The sequence below is a fragment of the Nyctibius grandis genome, chromosome 9, assembly GCF_013368605.1.
Source record: "Nyctibius grandis isolate bNycGra1 chromosome 9, bNycGra1.pri, whole genome shotgun sequence".
Taxonomy (NCBI): Eukaryota; Metazoa; Chordata; class Aves; order Nyctibiiformes; family Nyctibiidae; genus Nyctibius; species Nyctibius grandis.
The window spans coordinates 33,565,629-33,586,541 of NC_090666.1; the positions used below are offsets into that span (position 1 = coordinate 33,565,629).

General features: G+C 41.3%; 1 protein-coding gene across 2 annotated transcripts; it reads left to right on the plus strand.

Moving 5' to 3' along the window:
• The first annotated feature begins 167 nt into the window (after positions 1-167).
• Positions 168-12,224, plus strand: C9H2orf76 (chromosome 9 C2orf76 homolog). 2 transcript variants are annotated; one of them, XM_068407954.1, is made up of 6 exons: positions 168-222; positions 1,906-2,058; positions 3,805-3,855; positions 7,424-7,461; positions 7,599-7,680; positions 11,290-12,224. In XM_068407954.1, the coding sequence occupies exons 2-6, from the start codon at positions 1,926-1,928 to the stop codon at positions 11,364-11,366; spliced, it is 381 nt and encodes a 126-aa protein (XP_068264055.1). In that variant the 5' UTR covers positions 168-222; positions 1,906-1,925; the 3' UTR covers positions 11,367-12,224. The 2 variants fall into 2 exon arrangements, with proteins under 2 accessions (XP_068264055.1, XP_068264054.1); XM_068407953.1 differs by lacking the exon at positions 11,290-12,224 and adding an exon at positions 10,667-10,884.
• The last annotated feature ends 8,689 nt before the right edge of the window (positions 12,225-20,913 follow it).

Sequence of the window (20,913 nt, forward strand, 5' to 3'; positions counted from 1 at the left end):
GCGCTCGCTAGCGTGAGGGGTGAGCCTGGGCATTGCCCAAGGGGAGGGCCTCGGGGGCGGGGCCGCGGGGAGGAGGTGGAGGAGGGGGCGGGACAGAGCGCCTCGCATCCAATCCCTCGGTGCGGTGGGTGGCACCGAAAGGACGTGATTGGTGGGGCTGTGTGAGGCGGGGCGAAGAGAGAGACCCGGAAGTGCCGGCGGGGAGCCGGTAATAAGGCTGAGGTCCGTTAATGGCTCCTCTTGGGCGGGGGCGGAGGGGAGGGTGCTCGGTGTCGGGGAGATGTGCTGGGGCAGGCAGCGCTCCGCCGCGGGCCTTGGTGCTGCTGCCGGCAGGCAGGAGCCGGGCAGGGCCGGGGGATGCTCTTCCTCACAGGAGGTGTTGGCTGTCGGCGCCTCTGATCCGGGCAGGGCCCCGAGCCGTGCTGCCCCTCAGGAGGCGCTGGGTAGGGCCCAGGCCTAGATGAGGTCAGTCTGTTGGGTCTGCGCAGTACGTGTGAAAATCGGCGATTTCTGATTGTCTGTGCTCCCAAGTGTGTGTTCCTACAGCGTTCTCCCATGCTGCCCTGGAGAAAGCGAAGTGAATGCTGTCCCCTTTTCTTTGTACTGTGCCCTCCGGATCTTGACCCCGTGTGGAATAGCATCAAGAAAATATGTCTCCACTATTTAATATAAATCTTGTAATTCTCAGGTGCAGAGGAGTATGCTTTTTTTGGTTGGCATCTTTTATTTGTGTATCACAGCTTATCTACAATGAAAATGGAATCAGAGCTCTGTGAATTATTAACCGAGGGAATGTAAAAGCAAATTGCCTTGTAACGTGGAAGGTCTGTGTCCCCATTCTGCAGAAAGTATTTGAAGAAAATATTGCTGGTTTACTTTGCCAGGATATAGCTAGGACAAATACAGCAAAGACTGGGAGGTACCTGGATACCTGCATGATGGTGGGGCACTTAAGTAATTTCACCCCACAACCCCACCCCCCCACACACACATAAAGAGATGAATAGGTAAGAGACTCTCTTGTGGCACTGGAAGTGGTGCAGAGGTCTTGCTGGGCCCCTGACTGATATTGCAGCACTCAGACTGCAGTCTTTGCTCGTTGCTGCAACAGCCGCTACAGTTTAGCATGTGCGCAGAAAGCAGGGCTGTTGCGGAATACCCAGCACCAAAACCAGAGAAGATTGCCAAAGTGGGAAATATCTCGTTTTCCCGTGGAGAGAAAGGAGCCAACAGAACAACGCATGGGCTTGTTTGAAGAGGGGCTCGGCTTGATAAGGCAATTCTATTGTAGGTTCTGCTCTCTGTTGAAGTAGTGTAAACCCTGTAGAGTCATTCTAGAGACCTACTATTATAAATTAAATTAAACTCCTTATTATGTAGTAGTATACCAGGAGAATTATTTGCATGTGTATGTGGGGGAGGTTTTTCTACTTTCTGTAGGGAGGTGAAAATGAGCGTTGTGTAAGAGCTTAGGCATTTTTCAGGGTATTATGCTCTCCACGACATAAGTATATTAAAGAGGTTTTGTTCTTATTAGTACATTCTTTTAGAGCACAAGATTACTCACTCAGCAGGTAAAGTCTTCAGTCACTTAAAACCCAAACGACATACTTGCATTTATCCATCACATTTTTGTGTGTTTAATAGGGAGTTTGATGCTGTATTACACAGCACAGGTACAAATAGTGGACTAATTGGTGTGCAGTATCAGTAGTATCCTAGGTAACGCTGTTTGTTTTGAGATCCTGTTATTGCTTCTGTAGAAATACTAAAAGTGAAGTCCTGAAAGACATGCTATTGGATGTCTTGCCATGTTTTAATCTTTGAGGCCCACCTGCACCTTGTTTTCTAGCCGTCCTCATACATAGAGGAAAGGCAATAATTCCTCTTTTTAATATTTTCCAGGTTATTCGGAATTAATTCTAATGTCAGCAGAAAGCTCAACCATCACAGTTCGTCTTGTTCGCTCTTTTGAACACCGGAACTTCAGACCCGTGGTGTATCATGGAGTTAACTTGGATCAGACAGTAAAGCAGTTCATTACTTTTGTGCGGAAGGGTAAGGGGCGGTTGTCTTACTCATTCGCTTCAGTCCATTGTGTTGCTGTCTCTGCACAAGAAAGTGGAGGGGAGGAAATGAATGGGAATTCTGTGGCTTTGGTGGAGATGCCAGATTTGTGTTTACAACCCCTGTGTGCTCTCCTCCCTTGGATGAGTTAGTAAGTCTGGAGTTAATAAGAGCTTCCATGGTCAGTGTGCCATGCCTCAATTTGGGTACACTGCTCCCCCTGCCCAAATCCTCATGTTTAGTCAAAAAGAGATGAGGGCATGGCTGCATTTGGCTCCGTGCCTCTGGCTCCTTGAGGGGTGCTGTCAGGCAGCTATTCATAGATTAACAGGAGTAAATTAATAGAATTTAGGGAGCCTTTGATCCTTAGGAACTACACCAATATGTGGAATGTGGGAACGCAAGTCTGTTTGCTATTTGTGAGAAGAGAGGATCTTGAAAAATTGTTTTTGACACTGTGAGGTCTTGCTATACATGTTTGCTTCTGAGTTTCTGTCTCCATCTTGAGCTTTGTGGTGCAGATTTTTACTCATCTGTAGGCTCTATGTTTTAGAAGCCTGGTTGAAAGTGACAGTGTATCTAAAAGTTAATTATGTAGACCAGCCCACGCAGTGACTCAGTAGTTATTTAGGGTGTTACCCTCATCTGGCAGGTGTATTTCTACACACCTAAACGGAGACATTCAAAGGGTGCAGAATAACATCATTTGATTTTTTGCATGAAGTCAGCTTAAACAAGTCTCGAACTGTCACAGCTGATAACATTTGAGCAACTCCTAGGACACTGCCCTGGGCCTCACAGCTGTATTGTGTTTTCAGCAACTTCCATACTTCTAGACAGTAATAGGCATGGCGAGATCTTGGGATGCTTTTAGAAAACTACAAGCACTTTCAGAACATATGGTACAGCTGCTGTTATGAAGAATAAAATAAATAACAATGCGAAGAGACTTGCTTTTGATGTGTGCAGTATTGCAACTCGGTGTTATTTGAGACAAAGCTAGTGTCTTGAACAAAATTTTTTGGAACCTTATTCCACAGATGGATGGATAGTGCTGTTCCTCGTCAAAAGGGAGCTGTGTTCCTTCCTTTACTGTAATCTGTTTTGAAGGGGGAGTTTGAGATAAATTGTTAAACTACTGATGAAATGATCGTTTCGGCCGCCTTGCTGAGCACCCCACAAGTGGCTGGGCCTTCCAAGGCCCTGTTTAAAGCCCTAGGAACACTCGCACCAGGGAAGGTGTTAGTGTTCCTGCAGTTGCTTATGGGCTGTGTCCTGCATGCGCCTAAAGAGGTAATTTTCTACCATTTGGCTTCCTTTTTGTGGCTGGTTCACGTGGCTGTGTTTGCTGAACAATTCAGTTATGAATGACAGTTGTCAGCTGTTTGTATAAGGTAGAGAGAGATGCTGTACAAATCATTAACGGGATATTCCTGGCAGATTTCTGGAAGATCAGACTCCCATGATCATATCCGAATTACATTGACTCACTGTCCTCATGGGTTGTTTTGTTCAGAGGGACTTCATGCTCAAGTGAAGTTAATCAGACATGGAGTAACTGTAAAATCTGAGCCAAAGGGTGTGTTTTAGTATTTGTTGCTCAAACAAGTCTCCCATGTTGTGGATTTATTTTGATGTAAAGGATGTCCAGGATGCATGCATAAAATAATGGAAAATAAGATACCGGAAATAAAAAAAGGACAACTTTGTTTTAACTTGATGCTTTTATTTTAATAGATGTGCCTTCAAGAACAGGACTTCCTCCTCCTTTCAAAAATTACAAGTATGGTACGTGGGTTTTTTTCTTGTTTTAATTCCTGTAAAATGCAGGCATAACGTTTTATACCAGTTTCTATATAATTTAGAAGATAACTGCTGTAGAATACTCATGCTGGTGGCAGTGCCTGCCTACATTTGCAACTCTATCCAGCTGTTGTAGCTGGGGTTATGCCACTGGGATCACATCTACAGAACTTGACCATTATTTTCCAGTTCTGTATTAATCTTTCAATTAGGCTGTATGTTATACATTATTTGCTAATTGCTACTGATGGGTTTTGGTATTAATTTTTTATTACTTGTATAAGTACCTTATAACTCTGTTTTTACTCTAGCGAGCAGCTTGTGATCTCAGACGTTTTGAAATTAGAGTTCTCTATGTGCTTCTGTATTTCAGTATCTATTTACTAATTGTGAAGTCAGAAAGGATGGTGAAGCGGGAGCTGAAGGCAGTAAATGGAAAATGCTTAAGACTTACATACTTAAATAATTTACATGATATAAGAGAAGCAGGGGTACTTTGCTCAAAGAAGATATGAAAGCTCTTAAATACAAGCTGATGGAATGAAATAGCCTGGTGTGAAATTTAGGCTGACTTTATCCTTTAATGTAAAGCTATGTGTGTATTTCCTTTTTGTGACAATTGGCATGAACATGTGCAATTCATCTGTTGGGACAGAATATACTTTCAAAATAGACTAAATTACTTCCTTTCTTGGAGTTTGTTAACTGGGATGTCAGTAACATATCTTTTCCTAAACTTGGCAATTCTGAAAGTTCCCTTGGAGTTTTGCTGCAATGATCCTCTGTCTCCCATGTTCTTGGAGTTGACACACTCCTTCCTCTACAGTGATTCAAAGAACGGAATGAGGAACCTACTTAATACGTGTGAATGGGAATAGACTCTATTTGGCTATTAAAAAAAAAAAAAAAGCCATGCATTTCATTCTGTGTTCTCACTGATGGTGAAATAGTGCAAAATGAAAGCAGGAAAAGAGTTAGGGATTAAGATTTACAGTGGCAAGGACTTGAACATGACTATTATTTTTAATGTATTACTTAAGGTCTTAAAATCTAGGTAACTCTAAGTTTGAATTTGGAGGTGCCCTTCTTCCCCCTGATATCTGTGGCTTTGGCTAGATGAGGGGGTCCTATGGGGGACCACTGCTGTCAGTTGTATTCCTGGTGCTGCCTATCCCTGCTGTGAGTTCTTTCATCACTTAGAGCATCAGGGTAGTTTTTCCCAAGGCATATCTTGTGGCTGAGCACCTGGTTGTGCTGTGTAGGACTGAGCATCGTGTGGGTGAAAAACACTGCAGAACTTTAAAACCTGTTACACCAGTTAAGTAGGGGCCTGCTTTTAGTGGGATGGTGCTAGTTTCGTGGAAGTTTTCACACAGAAAAATCAAAGCCAAGTTCCTCACCTTCCCCTCAGGCTGTGAATCATCCAGGTTCATGTTTCTGGCATCTCTTGTGTGCTCTGCTGTCTGTCTTGTATTTTGATGATGAAAGGGCAATGATACTTCTGCAAGAATAGTGCTAGTAAGAGTCAGATTTTTCCTTCTGCTTTGTTTGGCAGTGCCAGAAATCTCAGTTAGACCTGGCTGTCTCTCACCTTGTGCCTGTTTTGGCTTCTTTCTCTCCAGAATCCAGCACCACTTTGTTTTCTCAACATCGTACATAATGCCATCACGGTTTTCCTCTTGGCTTGGTGCTCTAACTCACATCTCAAAGCTTATGACTTTAATTTGCTCTTCATTTCTTTGTACACATCATTCTTGTCCTTGGTGTAGAACTCTTCTCAGTCAATCTTGTTATCTTCCTGCCCTGTCATTGCCATCTTTTCACTGATGATGGCAGCCTGGGTGCCAACTTGCCTCATAAGCTGCTTCTCAATTTATTTTTTCTTTTCTGTGTGAATGTGCAGCAATATGGTAGATACTTCACAGAATCAAACTTAGAAAGTGATTTCTTATCTGTTGTCACGTCACCAGAAAAGGAAAGGTAAAAATCTGGGAATACAATTGAGTGGGACTAAATTGGGATGAAAATATCAAAGGCAATTGAGGAGGCTTTTTAGCTAGAATGTGAAGAGACTGTAGTTTCATCTCTGTAACAAGAGTTAGGGAGGGCGTTTAATAGCTCAGATAAAGGCACAGTGAACTGCTGGATGCCAGTGGTGGAACTGTGAAGAAGTAAAATTGAGACAATAGTTCAGAGAATGACGGGGCAAAGATTAGAGAAAAGAAGATGTGACAAAGTAGATGAAGAAGCTTAAAACTAACAGGCAGAGGCTGAATTGTATTTGCTGTGGTAGAAAGGTTTCATGAATGCAGTGTATTTTTGCTGTGATTACTCGGTCTTTTTGCAGTGCTTCTATGCAAGATGGGTCCAGGAACTGCAATTTCATATATGTCTTGCTTCTAATACTGCAATTAGTACAGCATGCTAAAGCTGCCTTCTCAGTGGCCTCTGCAGTGGGAATACAGAGTAGTTTTAACCTTCTGTAATATTTTAAATAAAATGTTCAAAATGGGCCAGAGTGGTATGAAAGCAAACATCTGAATGGGAATGTGATCTCTGTTAGTCTGAACATCTGAATACTTGCTCTTGGTAGTTTGAAACTTGTTTTAGCCTGTATTTAACTTTCTTGCATCCTTCACTTAACTATTTCAACATGTAGTGTTCAGTTATTGCACAAAACCAAACTAGAACAGAAAACGAGCAGGCAAACAGAACTGTTTTTTGCTTCTTTGCTGGGAAGGGATTGATGTGTTATTCTGAATTTTTTCGAACACAGAGGCTTTGGAGTTTAGTTTTTGGGTTTTTTTTTTTAGTGCTGCACGGACATCATCTGACTTCCATTCCCTCTGGATCTTTGCACTCATCTGGTTGCTTTAGTGACCACATTATTTTCCCCAGTTTTTCCCTTCTGTTAACAAAGCCCTGCCCACGTTGCCAGAGGAAAGCCGTATTTCTTTCTTTGTACAGCATAATTTCTTAAAGTGCTACACTGCACAAACGTGTCGGAGATAAATATTACTGAAGAAGGTATAGCATTAAAAAGAGGACAGGCTGTATGTGTTCATGAAAAGTGGACTTGCTTAGCAATATTTCTACGTGGGTGCTTTCTTCGTGAGAAGGAAAATTTCAAGGAATGGTCTGAAGTGGTCAGGTTACTGTGCCTTAATCACTTGCTGCCTATCAATTTAACTGAAGTAGTTGACAGTGCATAAATGTTGTTTGTACTGCCCCAATTGCATGTGTAAAACTTGTTAGGTTAAAACACCCTAACTGGCATTTAAATTGATGTGTTTTGACTGGCAATTGGGATGGTCATTAGTTGTAATTCAGGCAGGCAGAAGCCCAGCAGGGTGTGTACCTTAATGTTGGCTTGACTGATTTAAGACTGTGGCTGCAGGACTGGGAAATTAAGAGGTTTTCTCCTCTTTTAGACTGAATACACAAAATTGTTGTTAATAAAACCTTACACCCTTTGTCTCTCCTTCCGCAAGTAGCTTTCAGTGCTACCTGCCTATTAAGCCTTATTTTACAAAAACATTGTATTTTCTTTCAGATACAATGAAGATTATTCATCAAGCACACAAATCTAAGGTATGATTATTAGCTGCATTCCTCTCCTTTTGCATGCTTTAATGCAGGCAGATCTCTGCACTGTCAAACAAGACTGGGGCAGAGACAGTCAGTAAATTCTTATTCTTATCTTTGTATTTGGGTTCTCTGATTTGTAGACCGGTGAACTTGTAGTGAGTTTGGAAGACGATGACAAACTGATTTTGAAAGAAGACAGTACGCTGAAAGCAGCTGGAGTAGGTAGGAGCACATTTGTATTGACTGAAGGTGCTGTTCATTGCAGTTGTCATTAAACTGATAACTGGCTGATGATGTTTGGATAGCCTGCTGAAAAGTAAATGCTATTCCTCATGCTCTTTACACTACTTGATAATTATTCAGGGAAGAAGGGGGGGATAATGTACATTCAAATCATTGGACTGAGGGCAGCAGGTATCTGCACTCCAAATGTTCAGAATGCAAATTGTGATTTTTAGAGGGTATGCTTATAATTCTGCTGAGAGTAATTTTAAATGATTGACAGATAGGTTATTAGTACCGTGGCTGCTTAGTCTTATCAGTAACATTTAAACTGATGTTTTGGTTAGAAATGTAAGTAGTAGAACCAGCATGGAATAATGAAATAAGATTAGATTTGTTTAATGTGCAGCATACAGTGCCTGATAGCCAGATTGCTCAGAAAGGCTCAAGCAGTATCATTTAGAGAATGTGCTGAACGTAGCAACGAGTTGGAACTTGACCTGATTTCTCACATTTTGACAGGGGACTACATATAGGGCATGTCTTTTGGTAATAATGTAAAGAAATGTCTGTCATTATAAAATTGATGGTCCCTGGATGTCCTTTGGGCTTCACATAAACGTGGCTGAATGACTTTGTGGCAGCAGGGTACTTAAGGGATGTAGTTGCATTCCACCTTGATATGGACATTCACTCATTTGAATCTGATTTGCCTAGCTGGAACGCATAACTGCCTGCCCTAAGTGCAGGGGTGTCGCAGAGAAAGCTCCCTCCTCTTCCTGATGCCCCCTGATTGCTCCCCAGCTAGTGAATGGGATTTCTTTCTCATAGATTTCTTGGCTCTTTTGTTTCCTGCCATTTACTTTCCAGTTTTAAGTGACTCTTAATGTTTTTCTCTGGGGTGCACTGCAGCTGGCCGCAGTATACCTTTCCTAAAGGTCTTTGGGTGTTCCTATAATATGAATGATAGTTATTCTCTGTCTGTTTGTACCAAACCAGGTCTTTTTATCCGGAGGAAAAAAAAAAAAGGTTCCTCAGGAAGGAGGATTACTAGCACTCAAGTCTTATAGATTTGTAGTTTAGTTAGCAGAATATTCATTTAAGCATGATTTTTATCTACCTAAGGCATAAGAGGCAATGCAGTTCAGGGGAGGGATAGTGCCAAATGTTGAATTAGAAACTACATTGTCCAGAGCTGCATTCTTTCAAAAAGGTATTGATAATTGTTTGTATATGTTATCCATGTTTGAAACTAAGTTTGTAGCTACAGCAGTGAACAGTTGGATGTGATCTCAAAAAAGGTGTCAAAACATCAGAGTAAATGTTACAGTGAAAGTAAATCAGAATAGACCAGCCTGTTCTGTGTCTCTGGTGGCTTATGCAGGGCAGAAAACAATTTAAAGCTGCTTATTATTTTTTTCAGAACAACTAACAGCAGTTAGTCATTAGTATATAGTGCACATTTGTGATAGAAAAGAAAAACTCTTGCTTTGTAAAATGCAGCGTGCCATTATGCCATTTTGTATTTTGATATGTTCCAGCGTACCTTGATATGAAAATTAGCTAAGTTAGGAGTGGGGTCTTTGTAGTAAAATCTTGAAGATTTTACTTTTCTTCTTCAACAGAAGTGGAAAATAGTAAACTGAGGAAGTGAAGTATGATAGCATATACCACTAGTCCTCATTTTGTACAGTCTCATTGCAATCAGTAAGAAGATTTGAAATCTCCTAGTGACATATTACCTTTTTCCAATATGTAGTCCGGACAAGATTTACTAGAATAAAATAGAGAATTGCTGTTAGAAAATCTGGGAAATTCTGCGACACGCAGAACATTTTTTCTAAGCTGCAATTGATTGCCCTTGGCACTTTACAGGGTTGGGCTAGAGAGTTATAAATTATGAGGACATTAGATAAGTATCCTCGGGAAAGCCTCTGTGGTAGTGATTATTATTACAGTTATTATGTAGTCAGCAAAGTTAATACTTTCCTGTTTTTTTTAAAAGCAGGGTGTATGTTAATAAAGTGTTCAGTATTCATTGCAAACAGTCTCGTCTGTTTTCTAGTTGAGATTCTAAAACCCCTTCTGCTCTTTTTTTTCTTTTTTTTTTACAAGACAGGCAGACTTCATTAACTTCAGGTTTAATTTAAAAAACGAATGGGGAACTTATTGGCTCAGCACCTTAAAGAATTCCATGTTTAATAATTGTGAAGGCTTTCCATCAGATTTGTCTCTGTTCTGAATTAGTAATGTTGCTGACTTATTGTTTTAGAAGAGGAAGTCCTTGACCTACTGGGTTGAAAGAATTGTGACTGCTCTGAACCTTTGTGGGTCCTTTAGCTTTGCCATATCCCCTGTGAATAATTAGAGGTATTTGAAGGTATTGCTGGAGAAGCCAATTTGTGTCTTTCACTTTGCATATTGTTGAAGCCTCATGAATTAATCATCAGCAGGGCAAAAAATTAACTTCTTCAGACACATATTTTGATGGGTCATGAGGGAAAATGTAAAGTGATCTGTAAAATATTCTACTGATCCTCTAAGTATTAAATTATTATACCTACAGGCTAATTTAATGGAAAAAATAGTTTCTCTTTCCTAACAGAAAAATGCACAAAAAAGACAAAATCATGCTTTGTTATTTTTCTAGCATTTGAAGGCATTAGAAATGCAATCACTTAATTTGCTGAATGCTTGTACAAACAATTCTGACGGCTGTGTTAAACAGATCTTGAGGGGTCTTGTGTAGATATTTACTTCTATATATTCAGGTTCTTGTTTTTTTTGGCTTTTTTTTAAACAAGGTTAAAAAACATCTTTAATACTGGAATCTTTTTTGCAAAAATATGACGGGGGAAAAAAAAAAGTGTGTGGTGATTTATAATTGACCAAAAAGTTGCCAGTTGTCTTCTAAGATTCTAAACAGCTGGCTGTTGGGTGGTTCATTTACTGGTATGCTAAATATTTAATTTTTTATTCGTTCTAGCAAATGAGACCGAATTAGCATTCTTCTGTGAGGAAGATTACAGAAACTACAAAGCTAATCCTGTTTCGGCCTGGTGAAGATCCCAAGAGATTGTTTTATTTTCCCATACCTGTTGTAAATTTTCCTTATTCTGCTTAATGAGATTTTTCTTAAAGATCAATAAATCCTAGAGGATTGCTTTGCAAACTGTGCAATTCCTTTCCTATAGAAATTAATTTCTGTCAAAATGCTAAGACTGAGAGAAGAAAAACTGGGGAACATAAATGGCTTCTTTTCTTTCTCTCATTTCTTGTTGCTTTGCTTGCCTCTTACGATGCAGGCAGTGCAGTCTGTGACCTGGGACACACATTCTTGGTGTGATCCTACAGCAGACATTAGCTACATATGGAGATTATACAATGCACAGTAAGATCCCATCACAGTACTAACTTCAAAGGAAAATGGAAACGTTTTATGACCAAATCATTGGGTATTTTAGAGAGCTTGAGGAGTGAATCTCTCTGTTTCAAGTCATAGCTTTACTTCTCTCATTTTATGTTTGGTCTCTTTTGTTTAAATGGTGCAGACTGGCAAGTGTTTCATGCTCTTCACTGGTGAATGCTGCCCTTTATACTCTATTCCAGCCCTCGTTAACGTGCTGAAGGGGACAAATGACTGTTGGGAGGCTTCTGCGTTCAAGGACCAGCTCGCCTGTTTCTAGCTGTACTTCACGGAGACACCTTCATGTAAGAAGTAGCCACCTGAGTTCTGCCAGGACATTAGTGTGCATAAATAGGAATTAGGGCATTTTTCCAAATGTAGTGAAAGCTCATGGTTTCAGTTTTAAGAATAAAACCTGAATGACTGCATTTTTGTGAGGAGAGGCCCAGTCTGCGAGCCACATGTCTTCAAGACTGGAATTGATTCTTTCCTGCTTTCCAAGAGCCAAATAATCTGTTGCTGTATGTTAGTTCTTGGTAATTCCAGGCTTTCCTACTACATTAACCAAATCAAGAATAAGAAAAAATAGTCATACATCCAATAAAGTACCTTTAGATAGATACTGCTTATGAAACTGCATTTTAGGGGTTACCAAGATGGGACACTTGTGCCTTTAAGCTTCTTCACTGAAACAGAAGTGATGCTGGCTCTCTGCCTTAGCAGGCTTTTTTTGGCATAGGCCCTGCTAAATCAAATGAGACCTCATGTGCAATTGCTTTAGACCCACACATCTACCCTCAACTCCGGGTGAGAGCTGACAACACCATTTCCGCTAGAGACTTGCCAAAGAAGTAAGCTTACCGTTTCCTAGAGCTTTGATGATTTTTTTTTATTGACATGCGATAGTGAAAGCAGATGTGTGATTTCCAAAGTATCTAAATAAAAGTTCTCTTTACTTTAGATGTAGGGCAAAAGAAATCTCTATGTATTGTTCCCACCTAATTTTCTTCATCCTTCCTGACAACTCTCTGGTTTAGGCTGGTTTCGGTAGCTGGTGTTACTCACCAACAGCTTTGCTTCAAACAGAATTTTATTCCCTTATGAAAGTAGTCTACCACTTTGTCATCTGTGATTAAAAGGGCGATTGTATTTTTAACTTGTAAGGAGGAGTCCTGTGTCACTGAAGTCTGCTGTGTTCTCTTGGGATTTAGATGAATTTGTGGGGAGAACTTACCACGTCCCTCTTTCTGTCCAGGCCACCTTTCTGTTGCTGGTACCTGCTCCCCAAACATGGGCCCATGTCTCAGCTACCTTCCTACACAGTCTGTCATGTTCGCAGAGTAATCTGGCTAATATGAGTTTGTACTCATCTTCTCAGACAGTTTAAGTTAATGCATTTCACTCCAGAGTATTCCAGCTTTGTTCAGCCGGATTTACAAGAATGAAGGTAATTTTGTAAGAAGTAGATGGCATCCTGGAGACATCAATGTCTCAGACTGTCCTACCAAGGCATCTAGATGACAGTCAGCATTCTCAGACTGAGCAGACACTGTCATTCTTTTCTTGCTGTTCTGGGGATTTGAGTGTGGTCTCCAGCCCTTTCAGACAGGTTTGGATTGGTTTTGTGATCCCTTTTCTCTTTTGAAAGAGTCACCAAATTTTAACAGCTGTCCCTTCTGGGCTATTAAGGTTACAAATGTTCAGTGCCACATTGAGTGTGGCACAGTGAAAGAGCAATTCTACAGCATCAGTGAGAAAATGGTAAATGTTTTAATGCGAATATTCAAGAATGATGTGCCTGGCACTCCAGATTAGCTTCCCTTTCCAAGGGAAGAGTTAAACTACTGCTTTGTGAGCTCAGTTGCTCTGGCAGTGGCACTTCATTGGCTCCTTTCTGCAGCAGCACAGTAGAGCCTTTTGTAATGCTCTCAATGGCCGCTCTTGGAAACTGGTTTCTTCCTGAAGTGTTTTTCTACTGTGCTTTTTTTTTAATTGGACTTTTAATAATGCTTCTTTCAAATAAACTCCACAAAAAGATAGATAATAACTGAAAACTTGTTAAGATAGATGCTGTTCCAACATTTTTTTGGTGGGATATGGTATAGCCTTGTGTCAAAGTAGATTTGATTCAAGGATTGTTGAGTACTGAATTAAATCTGTGAACACTGGCTAATAAACTACTAAAGACTGAGATGCCTTTGCCCATGTTGTTATGAAATCCTCTTTCTATTGAAGGAAACCACCTACAGAGCTGGTACCATGGTTTGTTATCCTGGCAGAAGTCATGAACTGCATCGGTTTATACTACTGTTAACCAAAGGTGGCTTCTCCATAATCTGTAGTGGGGTAAGTCATATGGCTTTGGTAGTGTTTTTAGGCATCGTGGGTTTAATAAGGATTTATCTTTGAGTATGATGTCCTTGGAGCCTTTCATGAGCCTTTTTTTTTTTTTTAAACAAAAAGAACCGCATCCAGAGTGGACGCTGAAATAAGATACAACTTCTCCTGCGTTATAGCGCTGTAGCAGGGAAAGGCAGTCAAACTGGAAGCTGGGTGTGTTGGGGCTTGGGTGTTTCTTGGAGAAAAAAAATCAAAGAGACTGGAGTTTTGGTTAGGAGGTGGGGAAGAATAGGTACTAAAGGAGAAGAGAGGAAATTAGGAGTGGAATTACCATAAAGAGGAAGAAGAGGTAACAGTGTAACTGAAGAAACATGCAAAACCTTGAATGTACAGCACTCTTGGCGCAGAAATACTGGAGTAGTGCTGCTTTTTATAGCACTAAAGGTATGAAAGTGGTGCATTTTAATAATTTTTGGAATTGAACTCATAAACTGCTGGAATAGGCATCTTGTTTTTTTCTGGCTGTGTCACGTTATACTTTGTGTGTGCAAAGTTTTTGTGTATTTTCTTGTCCAGAGGTAGTTATGTTGCCTCTTGAAGAAGCAAGAGCTAAGAAAACTGCTGACATGGATAGCTGAGTTAAATGTTGACAGTTACCAATGGCAAAGATCTGATACACACCACCGTTAAAGTTGGGGAACTGCTTTAGCTGATGTAAACATTCTGTATTGAAGGTGATCCAGAGATATGTTGTAAGCTGTGGTGTTTCTCTTTCATTCCCTGGGAGTATTCACCACATCCCCTGACAGATCATTTACTTAAAAATGAGCTTGCAAGTAACAGTCTGAGAGTTACCGCAGCCATGGCAGGACATCTGTGGGTCCTGTCCTCGCAAGCTAATAGCCACAGAAATCCTGAGTGTCCAGAGATCAAGAATGAAAAACCAGAACATGCGATACTTATTCTTGGTCTCATATGACTGGTAAGATCCTGGCTTCAGCGCAACGGCAGCTGGCTGGAGGCATTACAAATGCTTAAGGCAAGTGCACACTTTTGCTTATTGAACAGTTCGGACTGAGCTCAGTCTTGCTGGTTGGCACCCGATCCTCCTCCCATGACTTCCTTTTTGTAGTACTGCTTGGCACAGATTTGCAAACGATCTCATGAGTCAACCAATGATGCCCAGTAGATAACTTTACTACTTTTCGTATTATCAGGACATTGACTTTTCCCTACTACCCACTTTCCTGTTGAGTCAGAGAAATGAACACACCTATGCATGCTTTCCCAGCCACTTCCCTTTGCTTCTTGCTGCCACCTCTGCTGATTTGCAGTGCTTTAGTGGTTAGGTTTGCACCTCATCTGATATGCAAGAGCAGCATTTCCTGTGGCAGTCAGTGAATGTACATTTTTTTTTTTGTATTCGTGAAGAAATATGTTTTGAAATAAAGAGGAGACCTTTTCTACACTGTCACTGATAGTGCACAACAAAGGATTCTTTTCTGCTTTACAGGAGGACTTGCGTAGGACAGCACTGTCCACTGGTCAGTGGAAACAAAAATGTTTTTATAATGCTTTGTATCTTGGAAGGAAACGAGAAGTTACATCAGGAATGCAAAAAAAATGCAGCGAAAAGCCAAGACTTATTGCCATGAGCTGTCGTTGTCTGCATAGAAAGCCACCAGGTGTCAGCACAGCCTGTTCTTTCCTTCTCCAGAACCTGTGTAAGCGAAGGAATATGTAATGTTTATGAAACGTGCTTATGTGTGAATTGCTTTAGCCTGCAAAGTCTGTACTAGGGTTCTGGTGAGGAAAGCTGAATCCTTCCTTGCAGAAAGTATTTCTTTTTATATTAAAATCAAAAAGCGGCAAATTGAACTGGTATCAGTGCTTAAATTCCTCTTGTCAGAGAGCATCCTTTGTGGAGCCCGTTCCAGCGTAAATCTTTGCATGCTGTGAGGAGGCATTTGCAGAACATTCATTTGAAGAATTGTCTGGAAAAGATCAGTGTTAATTTGCTGAGGTATTCTAAAGTAGACTTTAAGTATGCTGTTTTTTTTAAACACAAGGAAAACCACCCAGAACAGACACACATGCAAAGCAGAGCAAAATATCTTCAGCAACACAGCTTAAACACACAACAAATGTCTCCTCCATGCTCCTCACCCTAAGCTCCTACTATTTCTTCCTTGTAGCGCAAGGGCTGAGGAGAACCTGGCACTGTGTTCTCTGAGCCACGCTTTCTGAGCTGTGATGAGCTGAGAGGGGATATGAGTTTCAGAGCCCAAACCCAAGCACTGTGCACAGCTTTATGCTGTCAGTGATTGAAGTGTGCATACATGCTACCTCGTTAAAATGGTAAATTTGAATTGTTGCACAGGGACAAGGTGGGATGGCGCTTTCTGCTGAGATTCCTGTCACTTTTCTGGCAGCAGCTTGCAGATGCCAGGGGGGCTATCAAAGAGAGGGAAGTGGCAGGTAGAGCCTGCGTCACCTAAATTCTTCCTTCGTTCTGTTTTGGGCTGCTTCTTCAGTTCCTTTCTTCTAGGCTTGTAGCACTGGTGTCATGCTAGGGGTTTACTACAGCTTGCTGTGTATGAGAACTGCTTATTGATTCCAAACTATCACTATAACCCTCAAACACTGTTCACAATCTGGAGATGAAGCATGGGAGATCAGATCACAGCTGTGCAGTCTTGTGCTGTCTGCAGGGGAAGACCACTGTGTGCATGGGTGCAGCCAGCATGGTGGTGCAGGTGGTTTGGGAGGTGTTATTCTCGCTTCTCTTCCTTCTGCACAGCACCCAGTTCTGCTTTGCTGGGGACCAGGACCTTGTCTTGAAGCATGGCAGATAGCTGAGGAGAGGTGGCTGTTTGGGCTGGTGATGTGGCTGGGGAGAAGATGGGGCATAGAGCTTTCATCTTCCTGTAGATATGGTATTTTTGATCAGATATGGATTGCCCCTTTTGTTTGCTAGCATCCTCTCTGATAACAATAGATTCTTTCCTTTGTAGTGGGCCAAAAGCAGCTAGGCCGAAGAATGGGAGTTTCAATTGGTAATGAATACATTCAAGAGCTCAGTATGACAGATTAATACAAGAATTTACCTTTGTATGTCCATTTCTGCTCTCTGGCAGGTGACTTAAGTGTTGGGTACCAGGAATGTCCACAAGTACTCTAAGAACTGCTGCTGTCTGCTCTCATTCCACATCTTGGGAAGGTTTAATTCTGCTTTCTAACCTGAAGCCCAGGGAACATATTCTTTAAGGCCAGTTTGGGAAGCCCCTTTTCTTCAGTGAACTGAGATTTTTAAAAGGGAAGGTGTGGTATAGGTCTGTTTTTCACACTACTTTGAGGTCACATCTTTGGCTCTATGCATGTATTTGTGTCCATCCAACTGGGACATCAGTTGGTTTTAGAGTCAAAGCAGCAATCTGGAAATGAAAGCCTCATATCCTGGCAGTTAGTATCATGCCCATTTCTTCACACTGCTCCCCTGTCCCATCCCTCCCACATCAAATAAACCTGGTTTTGCAGAAAGCAGACCTGAATCTTGCATAGCAACTTTGTTTTCTAGAGCACTGAACGAGACAGCTACTTAAGCACACACGTCTGGTGGTAGCTAGCTCTTTAAGCCAGCAGGCTGGCATGCAGCAGCAGCAGCTGAAGCTAGCTAATTGCAGATCAGATATGGGAAACAGATAACAAGAGTAACTAACCAGCTGAACAGCAGCTGTAGTAGATCCTTCAGTGCTGAGGTTTCTAAATCTAAAGCAGATTATCTTTCTAGGAGGACTGCAGTAGTGCCACTTAAGTCTTTGAAAGGTTCCAGTAATACTATGGCTTGTAATACGTGATCCTCCTGGCTGGCCACACAACAATGGTTATTTTTAGTCTTTGATTATGAAAGTCCTGCACACGCTCTGCTAACAAGAACTGTCCCTAATCACAGATGGTATCTTCCTGCTGTATGTGGTATGCTCAGCTTTAAAACAAGTGTGGTTCTGACTTGCACTAAAAAGCCTCGTGCAGAAATTCTGCAAAACTGATGCTGCTTATTAAGGCACAATAAAAGGATAAAAGAAAACTGTCCTAGTGTAACAAATCTCGTTCTTCAAACCTGAGGCACAGTCTGCAGATCCTGCTAGCTCAGTGCATGAAATTTTGAGCTCAAGGATAACACCAGACTTTTGCTGCTGATTGTAGCAGGTCATGCAGCTGCGCTGGCCATCCTGGAGAGACTGGAGGAGATATATTGCATAGAGGTGCTGAAGCAAGTGCATCCCCCTAAAGATTTAACTGTAGTTTGATATATCACTTTGTAAGTAAATCCCTGAAGAGCAAGAAACCAACTGCACTGTTAAAAGCCTTGTATTATAAAACAGAAGGAGTGAGAGAACTGTACCTGCAGAGGTTAATCTTCAGCACTGGAATTTAAATGAACTCATTAAAATCAACTTACAAATTAGCTCATTAAAATGCTACACTGCAGATCTAGAAGTTGGTTGATCTGCATGCCACTTCTGTGAAGTGACTTAAGAAACAAAGAACAAATTGATAGTATTAAAACTCCCTTTTTCTTTCCAGTCCCATAAACCCTCATCTGGAACTCCCTCTTCCTTGAACTCTGTACCAACAGCACTTTTTGTTTAGTGAATTAAGCTTGTTTGATCCTGTGCTACAACTGCTGTGTAATATCACTAGCCTCTTGTAATGAAATGTGTGTCTGTACACACTTGTGCCCTCCCACATGCATAGGAACTCTGTCGTTGAGGTCCTGGCACCACAGGTCACAGCAATGATCATTTTCACTTATTACCTTGATAACAAGACTCTACCAGCTCCTGGCTGTAGTGGGTTTTATTTCCTAGTGGTTAAATTCTAGATAATCACACTACTCTACTACTGCCATTGAAGTAATGGTATTGTTTAGGGGGAGGAGGGAAAAAAAGACTCAAATGAATTCTGATTTAATCATATATACCTGTTCAGAGTATCTTTTATATAACTACAGATGCCAGTGATTAAAACTGGCCTTACTCTTACAGCTTTTCAGTTGGTTCTTACATATCCCAGAGGCACATAGTAGGCAATACAGAAAATAAAAATACAAAGAATTTACATTCCAGCGATATATTCTGCAATAGTATATATATGTGTGTGTACATATATACAGAGAAACTCCAAGTACAAAACCAGTTAATTGGTAAATTTTAAGCTAACCTCACTGAACCCCCATCTATATAAAAAAAAAGTGTAGAGAAAAGATAGTTGAAAAATTCCTGAAACTACTTCTCGGTGTTCCAGAATCAGAAGAAATGACTCGAACTGTTGTGTCAAAGGCTCTAAGGACCAGGCGCCTCCAGAGGGCACCATGTGAAATGCTGTTCTGCATGTACAGGAAGGGGTTTCAGTCTTTAAAAGGGATGGTGACTGGCTGGACAGTATGTTGGCACAGGCGTTACCTGGAGACACTTGACCAGCCTTTTTTTAGATGCTGTGGAGTTGCGGTAGCTGTGGAGGTTTTGAGTTGGCTTGTCTGTCCTTTTGGGCTTGTGTCCATCTGAAAAGCACCGTGCTGACTCACTAATGGAACCAGCTCCTCACGTAGGTCCAGGTGCCTGACTCTGCTTCTACTCATGAAAACTGCCCCTTTGCCATGGATGGGAAAGGGTATGTGGGCGTGAAAGTCGTATAACCAAAGCAAAGGTGCAAACCTTACTTCTGCTAGGCAGAAAGGTGAGTCTTTAACCTTGCAGCGATGCACAATACAACCACACCTTTCACCTTGAAGACAAAGCTCACAAGCCTGTGTAATCTTTCCCTGCCTCGTAATACTTTTTTTTTTGCCACCAGGCAGTAGTCTTGCCTGACCTAAAGATGTAAAAAGAAAGATGTGGGAAAAAGAGGCACTGGAATACACTATTGTAACCAGAAAATGTGTAAACTGGTGCTTTTATGTTGGCTTTGCTTGATGATGAAATGGAAAAGAAGACTAAAAGACCAAGCTTGCTGAATCCAGTTTTCCCTCAAGGATGAGTTAAACTGGAGTGGGTGGAATTATACTCAGGTGAAACTGTCTCAAATCCATGCAGAAATGTAACCTACCATTCAACCACAAATAAACAGCGCTGGGTAATCAACCTGCTTGGTGAGTGATTTGATCAGGTGCTGATCTGGGATAGGTTGTGGAGGTGGATGGGGAAACCTGAGTAACCACAGCTTTCTGAAGGGGACAGCAGGAAAGAATGGTACCTTCCCCGTGTTGTCAAAAAACCCTACAAAAAAAAATCAGCTGATTATGAAATCTAGGCATTTCCCTCATTCCGATTTCTTTCTGTTCAGTGAAAAGAAGTGGCGTTTGGAGACTTCACTGTAAGCCTTAGGCAAGAACTGAAATCCCTCAATATCATCACTGGCACCATGAGCAATATTTGGAGAGCATTACTCATTGCAGTTATTTGAGGCTAAACAGGGAATTCTTAAGATTTGCTGTCTGTGTAGAAATCATCCAGGTTACAGAAGCAGTGTTGGCTTGTAGAAGGGCTTACACACCCCAAATTTGATCATTTCCCCCCCATTTATATTAACTGGTCTAGTAACAACTACTTTCTTGTCCCACAAACCACACTTCATTTGTTTTTCAAAGCAATCCTGAACACTGAGTGGTGTCTTTTACTTAACTGTAGGAAAATGAGACTATTCTAGCCATGTCCTTGTATCTGACCTTACTGAGGTAGTCTTCTTGTGTCATCCTGATTGCTTGCTTTTAAATGAGCTTTTGTGAATGGCTGTCCATTCTCTGGTGATTTGGATGTCCAAAACCTAAAGAATTCTTCTGATAAAGAGCAAGAGCTTGAAGGGATAGAAAGTGACAGGTGGAAAGTGAAATTAGGACAGAAATCTTCATTGCCCTGTACCTTGTCCAAAGTGGGTGTGAAGTCAGAAGACCATTTGATACCTGCTTTGTGATCTAGCAAGTGACTTTTTAAGGTGCAAGGCAATGAAGGGCTGTGCCCAAAATGTACAACTGCTGTATTTTCATGTTGTGGTCAAGACTTGCTGATGCCTTTGCAAGACCGTGTGAAGATCTTATTATTACTAGTGAAAACAATGGTTTTAGAGCTGCTGTTTTGTCTGTGTAAATGGGCATGTTCAGGTGACAATAACTTCTAAAAGCTTCCCCCTATTGTTTGATGTAAGGCCAGCTGGAAGGCCTTGGTTTTCTCCATGTAATTTTGTGAAGCAGCAGGTCTTTCTGATAATTATCTTCGCTCTATTTCCATCAGATACTGCTTGAAACTTTGGCTCAGTAAAACAGAGAACACACAGCAGCAGCAGTTGTCATCTCAGAGCCAGCAGTGCAGACCAGACGTGTGATGTTAGGGACATCTCTGTGTTCAAATGCTTTTATACTGCTGGAAAAGGTGCTTTATTTCCGTAGCTTATAAACACGCACCAGGCACAGCTTACAGGACCAGAAGTGC

What these genes read in the sequence shown, in the direction of transcription:
- C9H2orf76 (XM_068407954.1), top strand. Translation starts at nt 1,926, where the DNA reads ATGTCAGCAGAAAGCTCAACCATCACAGTTCGTCTTGTTCGCTCTTTT. An exon ending in ATCAAGCACACAAATCTAAG is followed by an intron (nt 7,462 to 7,598) that starts GTATGATTATTA and finishes TCTGATTTGTAG; the next exon opens with ACCGGTGAACTTGTAGTGAG. An exon ending in GCTGAAAGCAGCTGGAGTAG is followed by an intron (nt 7,681 to 11,289) that starts GTAGGAGCACAT and finishes ACTCTATTCCAG; the next exon opens with CCCTCGTTAACGTGCTGAAG.